Source organism: Anopheles cruzii, chromosome 2 (assembly GCF_943734635.1).
Source record: "Anopheles cruzii chromosome 2, idAnoCruzAS_RS32_06, whole genome shotgun sequence".
In the NCBI taxonomy this organism is placed as follows: domain Eukaryota; kingdom Metazoa; phylum Arthropoda; class Insecta; order Diptera; family Culicidae; genus Anopheles; species Anopheles cruzii.
The window spans coordinates 3,577,767-3,591,281 of NC_069144.1; the positions used below are offsets into that span (position 1 = coordinate 3,577,767).

Below are 13,515 nucleotides of genomic sequence, written 5' to 3' on the forward strand. Positions count from 1 at the left end.
ACATCCATTCTCACCATATTGCTCGCGCCCCAGACAGAGGCATTCCCCCCGCATTTGGCCATGGCGATCGTAAACTCGATCATCATCATCAGTGAGCGACCGTCAGGCAGCACCGATCGTCGTCGTTGTTTATTATGGCCAGCGGTCACAGGCGGCATCGAAAAATTCACATGCACGAAACGTGACACACGTGCTGCCGCAGAGTGGTCAGCCCGGCCGGGAAGAAACAAGACCAGCACTATCGCAGAGACTACAAATAATTAGTCATCCAAAGCCAATACAGAAAACAATCAACGATTTAAAAGGGTTAAACATTATGCACCAAAGTTGGTAAACAAATCAGTAAAACCTAGTAAGTAAACGAGGAAAAAGCAATGCAAACACTATAAAGCAGAACATGCTAACTGCTAAGCAACAAATGAAGGCAAAAAGTGAACTTGGTAAGACTAAGTAAAACATGCAACAAACCAACATAAATAAAAAAAAAAACAAAATGGAATTGAAAAAAGAACAAACGAAACATAAGACAGTATCTGAACCCGTCACCATAGAAAAGAAGCTAAATAATCAGGAAAGCGTTAAAAGAGTATCAGTAAACATTTTTCTTCATTTGAATGCTTTTACTGCTGCCCTTGACAGAGAGTATTGTCGTGGCCAACGGTTGACGGCACCAGCGCGATGTACTGTGTGTGACGCGACAAGCTCAGATCGTGCGCTCCAAACTGGCCCATCGTTTGACCCTCGCCCAAGGGCAAGGTCGGCGGCGTCCGCGTCAACGCGGATCTGTGCTCGAATCGACTGGTTGAGCTCCCCACAACGGAGCATAACAACCCATTTGTCATACACTTATCAAAGCTTTGTCACCGAAAAGATTTATCACCCCCGGGTGGACTAGGGTATGGATTTGGACACGGGCCGGACGTAGCGCACTGGTGACACGTAACACGTAAAAACAATCTTTCTTTGCCGGGTTTTCAATTTCGGCTGACAACGATCGAGGCAGACACATCAAAACCCGGGCCGACCGCTCATCGCTCATCAGCCGCCCGGGGCGCACGAGCTTGAATCGAATCGAATTGCTCTTTCATATTTCGGCTTTATGTTTTCGCAAATTTTTTTCCAAAAAAAGAAGGAAACAATATCCTGTCGTCGGTCAACTTTGACGGCGGGGATACCATTGGCTCGGTTGGCCGCGAACTTTGCCGTTTCTTTGTTGTCGGTTTAGGGGAGAAAGTTAAAAACTTCGACTTTACACGATCGATTTGAGGTTGGCGCGGCCAAAGTGTGGCCATCGCCATTGCGCCACACACATACGAACGATCCATCCGTGACAGACGCGTCCATTTATCAAACTCTTGTCAAACTCTCTTACCGCCGCCGCCGTCATCGCCGACCGGCGACGGGAAACAATTCGCAAGAAAATGAGATGCAAAAGCAGCAAGTTGGTAAAATTGACGAAGATTGGAGAGAAACCCTACCCTGAAAGTTGACAAAAGGGAACAAAATAAAAAGGTTCCAATTCTTCACCCGAACGTGGACGGACTCTGGCGCTGGCGGCGATCGAGCCGGAAACAGGGACCCCACCCGACCCTGCGAAAGGGTCTGCGCGCGGCGTATCCACGATACGCCACGACGGAACTCGTTAACTCGGCGCGCGCAGGCGCGCTCCCGCTCCTAACACGATCGCAACTAATTTGCATTTAAATGAGAAATTTTACATCTTCAAACAGATCCCAAAGCGCACGCTGCTTCTTTCGCACCTCTCAACGGCCGCCTTTGGACGCCGGGGGATGCCAATCGCGCCCGACCGTAGAACAAAACAGCGGCACGCCACCACACGGCCACTAACCGTCCACCACCGATGTAGGCGCCTGATAATGGTCACGATTTGCACACAGTGTCCGGCGGTCAGCGCCAGGTTGACGGTTAACTTTGAAGCGAAAAAGATTTGTCAACTGTCAACGGACGGCGGCGACTCTCGCTTCGTTTACCGGGTTTTCGCCCTCCGGGAAGCGATGCTCTTCTCGACTTTAACAACTCAACAACTTTCGCGACCTTAAAAGCGATAAATAGGGAGAGAGAGGGAGAGAAATATGAAGAGAGAGTGACCATTTACGTTCCTTGTTAAGCTAAGCTCATCAGTTGAGTAGCGTTGACATCGTGTTGCTGTTGGGATGGTTTGTGGACCAACTGCAACACCTTTTAATAGACCACGCCTAGGTGGTCCCACCAACTACACAGCCGAAAGCTTGCATTAAAGTCGAACTTCGGGTAGGCAGAAACATGTCCAAAGTTGCTGAGTTTTGGCTACATTTTGCGATCCCCGAAGAGTTCCGACTTCATAAATCCTCTTTTTTGGTTAAGGATTGCAAATGGTTTTTTTACGTCGAATACTAACCAAATTCAGACGCACACCGACGACGAAACCGTGTGCCTGTCGGTCGACAGGATTAAGATGATGGTGTGCAGCACCGTAATACGTCTGTGGAAGTGTGCCGGTTCTTGGAATTATTTTCCCACAAACTGCGATGGCGACTGTGGCGAAGGATAGCTGCTTCTTGCAGGTGGCTCCTCCTAAGCCGTTCGCCCGTTGCGTGTGTACCTCCGCCAGAATCTAATAATCCTGAACCAGCACCGAAATTGTGGGGCTACACAGCCCCTACCTTACTCTTGCCTCGTCCGCCAGCTGCTGCTCGGCATCAACCAGAGCCGGATTCGGAAATCTCCCGGATAGGTCTATTCATATTTGGCATCCAACCGATCGTCTTCATTCCGGCCAACAACACACAGCAGACAGCCGAAAGAAGGGGATTAGACCCGCACAGACTAGGAAAAATCGCAACCGTTGGCCCCTTTCACTCTCGGCCCTACTCTGTTAATCCCTCTGTGGCTCTGTTTTTGGCCCCACCGGCCTCCCGGACCAAGGGTTTCCGGTGCTCGACGACTTTCGGCTTTCGTAATTTATGAGTTCTGCACGGGTGAATAATCGACCGTGTTGAGCGCTGGGCTGCCTCCTCTTGACGCCTTCGCCGTCTCGATGTTCGGAAGGTTCCGCCGGTCAGCCAGAAGGAAATCGTAGCATTTAATTAGCTTCTTGAGCCGGGGAGCCGGCCCAGGAATTTTCTTTCCGGCCGGCGCCAGGATTCTCTCCTTTGTGGCGAAATACTTTTTTCTCTATTTTTGGTTGTATCGAAAAAAGGGGGACCTCTTAAGCTCGAACAACAGACCCTCCGAGAAGAGGGCACAGTACCATCGAAGGTTGCCCAATTATTTTGTGGCAAAATCCTTTACCAGACGGTCCCGTTCCTCGTCCTGGTTGAAGGTCGCCCCGATGGCCAATTAAAGGGGACGGGAAAGACCGAACGCCTGTGTCTAGGTACTCGTCGCCGCCGCAAGAACGAGAAACGAGAGCAAAAAAATAAGGGGGGAAACCTATTGGTCTTCGGCGCGGCGCAATAAAACGGTCTCGTTATTCTGGCCGGCAGTAGGAATTAATTATCGTAATCAACCTGCGCGCGTCTGGACATATTTCCTGTGCTTTGTGGGCTGATTTTGGTGTTCGTTATTCGAATGGTCACGTGGCAGGTCCGAAACGGTTGAGCCTGGTCGGAAATGAAGCAATAGTAAATAGCGCCGAGGCTTATCGGGGGTCTCATCTTAGTGCCGCGACTCAGACGGCACTACTCGCGGCGAGTACCAAGTCCTTGAAACACTTCAGATTATTTTTAATGCTTCTGTTGTCTAATTAAAGATGCAAATATTCTAATGAAAAGCAAACGATTGGCCGCCATGGCATAAAACTATGAACGTACCTCTTCATAGAACTTCAGATGTGGCACCGGTTCCTCCGAGACGTTGTCGCAAAAGTCTCTGAATAGTAGATATCCTGCCGGAGCAATGAGAATAGTACAGAAATTAGACGAATCTGGATCGGTTACTGGAACATGAGCATTAGTAAAGATTTTATTAATTAGCCCTAAAAACATTTGCCTTAAAGACTTTTGGGGTTATTTTCGAGGCAATTCAGCGTTCAGGATGTTCAGCGTTTAGATGCATTTCAACAAAACAAACAAATGGCAGGAAACTATCCATATGCGGGTCTATCGCTTAAATCATCCGTAAACGATCGGAGAACGGAACGGTATCCGAAAGGGCTGCACGTAATTTACGATGCTTTCGCTGGCTGCGACCTCCCCTGGCCAAAGATGCAGCCGAGTGCTGCTGCTGCTACTGCACCAAGCTAATCGACTAATTACGCAAATATTTCGCAAGAGGATCATAAATTACACCAGAAGAAACTAAAAAGGAAACCCCGACGACGACGATGGCGGCCCGTGCACTGCCTGGCGAACGGTGGCCGCCGAGCAGCTCAAACAGAAACGACGATCCAAAGGACCTGCCTCTGCCCTTAACGACATCACACTCTCTCTCTGTTTGAAAGCTGCCGTCCGCTCGGCCCGGCCATGTTTGCGAGCCGGGCTTTTGATCGCGTTACACGCCACACCGCGCGCATGTGCCGCGTTGTCGATCCGATTACGGCGCGTTTCAAGTGTCCTCACGGCCGACTAATCGATGAAAGAACGGGGCGACGGCAGCCGCCGTGGCAACAAAAAAACAAGCTGTGCACATATCGACGAGTGACGTTGAATAATGGTCCTCCCGGAACAAGTCGGGTCGGGTTTGGTCGGGCGCTGTCGACAGGATCACTGCAACTGCAGCCACCGCAAGTGGGCCACTTTTTGCAAAAGGACACGCTGCGCTGCTGAAAAACTAACTGCTCCCACTAACGAGTTTTGGAGAATCTAATTTATGGTGCCACGTGGCGGCCCATTGGGGCGAATTCAAACACTCAATTACATCGAGCAGGAGGCGGCCACTTACCTAATACTTGGTTGAATATTTTGTCGAAGTTCACCTCGTGTTCCTTTTCCAGATACTTGTGCATGACACTCCGGACGCTGCAATGGACAGAGGAAAGAAGTGATGATTAGGAACTGACGCTCTTTGCTGGATGAAGAGTTGGATCGTCCAAGGATCGGTTCGCCGACTTTCACTTAACAAATGAATAAAGTTGCGGACGGGGGCTTTCGCGCATGCGACAACGGCATGTCCTTGGAGACGGCACACGTGGCCACCACCGTGGGTCGAAAGTTCTGGGCATAATGTTGGCGTTACATATTCATAGAATATCTTAAGAATTTGGGACCCCACAAATGCACGCACCGCGTGTTGTTGAATTGTAAATTTCCGACACGGCCGCGTCCAGGCGAGACCATAAAGACCCTGCGCGCCCTGGGAACCGGCTGGATCTAGCGAGGAGTCCGCCACACCCCAAAAACTGTCGACGGCGACAGCGATGAAAAGCCATTCATAATTAATTACGCTCAAAAGTCCGGTCCGAGGGCTCCGCCGTTGCGGTCGCGCTGGGCGGAATGTTTGCCTAGTTCTAGGCGGCGACGGGTTGAAAGGGTTCCACCGGTCGGTCGCGGTGGCGATGATCCACGTGGCGACACTGGCCGCAGGGTCCTAGCTAGAGCACATCGGCGCTTTGTCATAATTCTCGGTCAAAAGCGGCACTATGACGGGTGACAGCTCGGGCAATCGCACCCAAGGGGGTCGCCTGGTCTGTTCCGCAGCCGTTGGGGTGGAAGCAGAAGTCACTTTGGCAAAACTTCAGAGCCCCGGCCGCACCCCGGCGGTGCAGATTGGAGATTATTAATTACTCAATCCACGCTCCAGCTTGACTATGTGAAGCGCCGTTTCTAGGGGCTGGTAGAAGTCCCAGGCCCGGCGGCCCCCCGGACGATGACAATCCTTCACCCGGAGAGTTCATTATAAATTTCATTAATAAGTCAAATTTCGAACCCGAGGATAAGCCCCGCGGAGCGGAACCGACGATAGATTAATTTTTCAAACCGATCACTTTCCTCTGATGAATGTGGGAATTTCTAAACTGTTTGTGGAGCAGCGGGGTCCGGAGCGGGATGTGTGAGGGAGGTTTTAGCGGTCCGACTCGGTTCCCGGTGGGAACGCACTATTTAGCGCCACTGTTCGAGGAGACGCGGATACGAATCCGAAGATGATGGTGCGCGGTGCTTGACGCCATCACCAAAACACGGCTCACACCCAGCGGATAAGCAAATGGGATCAGGACCTTGGGGTCGCGGGGAGGCTATCGCACGCTCCCCACCCGTCCGTCGTCCGTCCGACTGCCTAATTACCTCGAAATACCATTACCGCAAACATAAACGAAAATCCACCACCCGGTTGCCGGCCAGCTATTTATCATTTCTACCCACTACGAGGACAGGGGCAGAGGTGAGAGGTCGAAGGAGAAAGGTGGCCCTGCTGGTTTGATGATTTACTTTGTGTTCCAATTTCACAGTCATTTCACTAAACTCCCTGGAGACCCGCGCGTCGGTGGTGATAAGATCTTCGCTGCGAAGGAGACAAATCGGATCAATAATCCCACAATGCCGTCCTTTTTTTTTTGAAATCTATTGAACACGGCTTAGATAAATTTGGAACACAAATTGACGCGAAACAAACACCAAATCAAGGATAATCAGAAAATTGAAGAAAAGAAAGCCACCTTGCCTAAATAAATAAACAAAACGTTTGGAAAAATGAAGGAACAGACGAAACGAATCGAGATTCGAGAAATAAAATTTGAAACCAACGACCACGAGGCTAATCGAAATGAAACAATCAGAAACGGTATCTTATCTTGTATGTAAGCCAAATTGAGGACGATTCTATGAGCATTCTATACCCTAAATAAACCTTGTTCAACTGCCAACATTTACTGAAAAACGTCAGAGTTATCCAACATTGAAATATATCCTGTCGTGATTACGCACCCTGTACATAAAATACATAAAGAACATTACCCTGAAAGTAAACATATTGGAATTCTTGTTAAGTTGTTTCGATTAATGATAGGGAACCGAAAACCGCTGGAACGCGAAACCAAAAACAAGGACAACCGAAGAAAGTCTAAAGGCAATTCGAACCCTTTTCCCCAGAGCCATACAGCGATGACTATCTACAGAAACAAACATAGAACCGCTCATTCAGAATCGCTACACTGAGGGCGGAATAGAATCGGCGCCCCGAGAAGTGCTAAACCAACTAACCCGAACGAGGTCGCCCGGGCTTAACCGGCACTTCCGACGGGCGGTCTCATCCGCTTCAAACGCTTCCCCGTGTTATAGCCACCGCCAGGCGATAACCGAGAGAGAGGGAAGGAGCCCACAGAACGCCACGGGGCCGTCGCCGTCGCCGTAAATCCCTCTAACCGGAATCCCTCAACATTATGACCTACATTCCTGGATCTGCACGTTTTAAAGTGTTCATCAAACCACGAAAGTACTGCGTCGCTTCTGACTGACAAAGTAACATTCCGGTCCGTCTCTCCCTCTCTCTGCCTCTCTCTGTGTTGATTCGATTTCGAAGAAATGGGCCAAGTTGCGGATTAGATTGAAGCACAATTGTCGTCAACCCAAATGTCAACTCTCTGGAGGATTCCGCCGGAATCGGTGCTCGCGGCTGGGGGGTTTTTATGACACTCTCTCCCCCGGTGATGGAAATAATCCTGTCAATCCGAGGTGCCGTATCGTGTCCGTACCGTGGTACGTCGTGTTTTTAAAACACCTTCTTCATTAGCGACGTGTATGTTGTCGCGTCTGCCTATCGCCGTGCCGCTATCGAGAGCATGATCGATTTTATAGGCCTCCTCCGCGCGGTTGCGCCTGCGTTGCCGAGTGAAACGTTCCATGACCTATCGAAACCACGACGACGACGACTGCGAGCAGACACTTTGCGGCCCCAAAACCGACGAGTGGGGAATTTTGCCGACACGGATAAAGCTAATGGCCGCCGTAAGTGGCGTCAGTTTCAGGTGGCGAGCGCGAAGCGAATAAAAAGAAAACCACACCCAGGGAGAGTTAATGCGCGAAGTTTCTCGTCTCGTCTCGGGTCAGCGCGTGGGCTTTGCGGGGTGTCTCGGATGAAATAAAACAAAAAAAAATGAGCGTCTTAACCTCAACACTTGGCTCTTTCTTTGCGTGCAATGCGTGCGGGGCCGAAACCTGTTCCTTCCAGCCAGGCGTTGCCTGTCCCATGGGGGAAGTTTCGCTTCGTGAATCATACGGCCGCCGAGGGCAGAAGGGAACCACCGCGTCCGCCCGAGGTGCGCAAAAATTGAAACGAAACTTTCACCAGCAAACCCACACACGTCTTAAGTCGTCAAACTCATCGGGGCCGCCTTTCGTGATGGGAATCCATCCGTTTCGGGAAGCGTAATAATTACGTCAAACTGAATTGATGTGTAAATTAATTCGGATAAACTTTAAATTGATGGCGAAAGAATGGGAAAGAAAATATGGAAATAAAGCTTAAGCAAACGTAAGCTTCCAGGTCGACTTCCACGAGACGGACTACCGAAAAGTGTTGGTAGCCAGTCAACGGTAATCTCAACCAGGGACCTCAACCTCGTGCTGTGAGTGCTTTTACTGCTTCTTTAACGACGTTTGCACGCTACTCCCCCAGATAGCATCTTCGGATGTGGGCGCCACCGGAGGCGTCGTAATTTAAAGCCGTCCTGCGCTGGGGCCCCCCGGTTCCCTCTTAAAGACGGGGCCAATCGATCGGGTTCGATTGGCCGGCTAGCTGACATGCACTTGCCCAGGCCATCCGAGGTTCATTCACCACCAGTCAGCGAGAGAAATCCTTCGCTTCGCTGGTCCGACGTGCGGCGTCGGATCGTCCTACGCCACTCGGTCGGTGTCAGTCGGCAAGCTGACTCCCCTGGCGGGACGACTCCTTGTGGCGGCGCAGGCGATATTTTATAGTTACTCGAATTTCGACTCCACCCACCGTTACTTCACTCGGCGAGGCCAGTTCCGAGTAACGGGAGCTTTCGAGCGCTGACGAAACAGATGCTTCTCGAAGCAAGAAGCACCCAAGGAGCCGAAGAGAATCGATGCCCGGAGATTCTCGGATCGGATCGGAACGTGAAATTGAAACAAACTGCGCTGAGTAGGCGCATATTGTGATCGCTCGATTTGCATTTCAAATCACGTTTACGTTGAATGGGTTGGTTGGCGATGGAAACCGAAAACTTTCGGTCCACTCCTTGGGTTGATCCGGTCCGGCCCAAGAACATGCCATGAATCCATCGATTCTTGTACGGAAAATTAAGTGCGGTTGAGTCGGGCTTAACAAAACACTGTGCTATGGTCCATTATCTTTTGTTTCGCAAACATCGGTCAACTCACGGCGCATAGCGGGCACACAAATTTAGGCCACCTCGTGTCAGCATTTTATGAAAATGTTTGCGCTAACCTGCACCGACCAGCCATCCAATAACTGCTGCTGCTGCTGCTGCTGCTGGTGCTGCCTTGCCACGCAATTTCCAGCCAGGAGCCAGAGTTTGTATGCGAAACACAGCAGCGTAGCGAACGGCTCAATTGTTGCGAAGGACACATACGCACACGCAAGGATCGGAGGGAAAAGGCTCGAAATCAAACAAACTTCACCATCACCAACCGGCCATCCTCGTGGCGTGGCGAGCAAACAATCTGTCAAGAGTTTAACGAGAAATCAATGAGCGATGTCACGGGGGACACTCCGCACAGGACCGCGGGGCGTGGGACCACACCAGAGTCACAACACGGGCACGACCACAGCCCCAAGTCCTTCACGCATCCTCTGGTTGCCTCTGTTGCCGCTGGTGAATCGATTGTCTGGTCGGTCGGTGGGTGATGTGGGCAAAAAATGCTGCATGATTCGACACTGGACCAGAGAGCTTGACGAAGCGTGTCCTGCGCGCGTCCTGCCTTCGTAAGCAGCCTAACGAACCGTGTCGTACCGCTTTTTGAAATCTGGTTTTGCCTCGGTCACCCTTTGGCCTCGGATGGAAGGCTTCCGAAATAAAATGGACCAAAATCTGGTCGATTCAAATAGTACCGCAAAATAAGAACCCACATAAACATGAAACTCCTTAAAACTTTAATCAAAATAAAATCCGAGCATGAAAATATACGAAACTATTCTCCCGACACAAACCGTGGTCGTCGTGACCCTACTCAAGTCCCTGAAGCAAAACGTGGAGCAAAATAAAACGTGTCAATAACGAAGGCTGTTAGATGGTCATCGTGCATAATGAGCTGGGGCCCCGGCGTGACGTTTGGAGTGTGACTTCTTGTGCACAAGAACTGCACGGGCTCCACTCCCGGAACAGCAGCAGAACCCACACAGCGGTCCTGCGGCCGTAGTAATGGGGTCAAAAGCGGCTATTTTGGGACAAATGGTTGTTCCGGTTCCGGTATGCTGTGTGGCTTGGACCCTCCCGAAGTGCCGCTCGCTGCTTTACGGGGTCCGCAATTTCGTGGACCTGAACATAAAATGTAACCTCTAGGTACACTTGCCGGTTAGGTGTGGGACCGACCGACTGGCCGGCTGTCCCAGAGAGGTTCGCTCGGGTTCGCTCTTTCTTTACTCAACACCTCAAGCCCCTGCAAGTCCAAGGGCGGAGCCCAAAAGGGGCGGCACTTGGGACCGAAAGCAATTGCGATGTCGGGTGGTGTCCGTGCAAGGTTATTTCCTTGTTACCATCACCAATTAGGGTGGCCACCAACAAGACCCACACCGAGAGCGGGCATCAAGTTTTATTCCGTAATAATCCTCGCGGAAAATTGAATATCGCCCCTCCCGAGGAAGGTTCCCTACTCACTACTGGCCCCCGGGGCCAGCAAGGACGGCATAAAATAGGGCAGTTAAAAATCTTAAACTTGTTTTATGTTTTGTAAAATTTTGATTAAAATTAAGAAGCCCGCCACTTGAGTGCTACTAAAGCGGCATTAACGTGGCACAGAAATAACACGAACGCCGAAATGTGCTCGGAACTCTCCACGCGGTCAGCTTAACACCGTTGTTCGGCGGTCACAAATTCAGCCATGTTCCGCAGGGGTCACAAATTTTCGGGGGGCTGAGTGCAGACCTAGTTCAAGTCCAGACTCCAAAAACAAAAAGTGAATGCTCCACCAGCATTACGATGGCCAGGTAAGCCATAAAAATTTATCATATCACCCTGGAGGACAGGAAGCACCCTGGAATATTTTATGTCCTCCCGAGCCATAAATCGGGAACCCCAGGGCGCGAAAAATGGGAGCCACGGGCAGACGGAAACTGTGCAGCCACCCGACGCCAGACGGACGTGCGGCGGATGGTGAATTGAAATGTTTACATGGCCGGCCACAGCAAATGGCTTCCGGTTACACGCCCTCGGGGTGCTGGCAGCTCGTAGAGATAGGGGATAAAAAACTAGGAGCCATAATTCCTGCCTTCTGGCCGGCCGGTGGTCGGTGGTGTCGGACGGTTTCTCCGGATACGGATGGCCACCGTATCTAGCCGGAGGGAGTTCAACTCCATCACTAATCATCAACCGCCGGCAACGGAGGCAGAGGCAACGATAGGGCGGCCGGACCATTCGGACCATTCGTTTGCGAAACGGTGAAACTGCATATCGTAGCTCTGGCTGCTGCCGGCAGACCGGGTGGCGAGCGCCGAGGGCATGGGTTTAATGGTCCTCCGGCCACGGGAACCCGAACACAGTGTACGTTGTGCAACAAAATCTATCGACCATCCGAGATACTTCCACAATGTACCACAGTTGGCTCTCCCGCGGTGGTTGGTAACAGTTGGTCGATCGGGTTTTATTTTCCACAGTTCTTCGGCCATTCGGAAGGTGCGCCATCGGTGGCCAGCAGGGCAAAATTTGCTGCCGTTTCCGTGGGCTAGCAATTTCCGCTCTTCCGGACAGTGCGCCTATTCAACGGCCGGTAATCAAGTATCACTGATAATGCTATCACAACCTGCAGCCTGCTGCACCTTCCGATGGCCAACCGAAATGGAAAAAAAACCTCGGGAGACCCCATCAACTAACCGAAGGATAGGAAAGCCACCACCACCACCACACACACACACTCCCGGTGGTCCGTAATGACCACCGCAGCACGCAACGGTGGTGGCGCTGAAGCGGAAGTTATAAAAGTTCTCGTTTCGCATTCCAATCTGCTTCGGTTACAAAAATCCCGCATCGAGGTGGTCGGCCGGGCGTCCAGGCGGTGCTCGGCCGTCCCAACCTAGGTTGATGAAGTTTTTACTTTTAACCAACGAAACCACAGACCACCACGGGCCGAGTTGTTTGGTGAGTGTCGTTTTTTAATGGCAAAAAATATGTAACCCGTAAAATCCTGCTCACGGTTACGGTTAGCTGATGGAATTGGATTCTGTTGTCGTTTAACGTTTTAAAATATTTACCTAAAGTTTAATGTTTGAACAAGCTTTTAGATAATGGTGCGATCTTGAAGACTAATTAAAAGTATGAACAAGACTCAAAAGAAACAGAGTAAATGAGGGATGTTCCGAGAAAAATGGCTCCTGAAAAAGTAATCCAATCATAATAGAATTTTCGTACGAAAAGCAATTGAAGGGAGATAAAAGTCTAAATATCGTTGATTATTAGTTAATCTACAGGGTGTTCCATCACGACCCATACTATTGAAATGCTAAATTGTTAACCAATTGAAGAACTGAAAACTAACATCACAGCGGAAATTGCTACTATTACGTTGTCTATTAAAGAAATGTTGTCAAAAACAATGAAAAATGCCTAAAAAAGGGCCTCTTTTTGTGTGTCTAATGGAGGCGGTCATTTGATCGATATTGTATTCTGAGTAAATTGTTCATAAACGGCATTCTGTACCCCAAATAAATCTTGTTCATTTGGCAAAATCGACTGAAAAATGGCGCAGTTGTCTAACATTTAAATATTTCCTGTCCTATATAAGCATCCTGTATTTATTTAAAAAAGATTTTAAATGCAAAAGTATAAAAGTAACCAAAAAACAACTCATGATCGTTACCATGATCGAGGCCAACGAAGGTTCTAAAACTAAAACCGAGGGCATATGGCAGCTGAGAGTTCGAATGTCACCCCCCAAAATGTAGGTTAATGATCGAATCGAAGCAAAATCGGAAGTTCGAACATCTGGAAACTTCTCTCGGCCACTATCAGTCCCGATTCGGATGGAGCCAGATTGCGTCGGAGTCGGAGCGAAGAAAAAAAAACCCGTATCATTCTCTAATGGCCAATGTGCCATCATCCTGGCGACGGAAGCGAAACCGCGCCCCACCCGCGGAACGCGACAGTCCAGTGAAATTTTCCAATTCCTTCCTCCGGATCCGTCGTCATATTTTATTCAGCTCCCTTCGTTCCCGCGATCCCGCTTCGGCATTTCCAAATTGAGCCCCTGGTTTGTGGTCGGCAGGGAGGGGCAGAAACCAACGTCCCGGAAGAATGACACTAGCCTAGTTCTAGACCATTACGTGCCGGGTTCCACTATCTCACTATCCCCAGATAGCGTGTCGTTATTGTGTTGGGCAACGCGGAGCGGAGCATACTCGAAGGCCCGTCCTGATTGTGGAAACTCGGAAAAACTATGCACGGAG

General features: G+C 50.2%; 1 protein-coding gene across 1 annotated transcript in view; it reads right to left on the bottom strand.

The window, feature by feature from the left end:
• Positions 1–13,515, bottom strand: part of LOC128277148 (G protein-coupled receptor kinase 1) — a 75,097-nt gene that overhangs the window by 28,215 nt on the left and 33,367 nt on the right. The window contains exons 2-3 of the mRNA XM_053015595.1: positions 4,882–4,958; positions 3,813–3,886 (exon numbers count right to left, since the gene is read on the bottom strand). Of these exons, the coding sequence (XP_052871555.1) occupies positions 3,813–3,886; positions 4,882–4,958 (151 nt within the window). The remainder of the gene's footprint in view (positions 1–3,812; positions 3,887–4,881; positions 4,959–13,515) is intronic.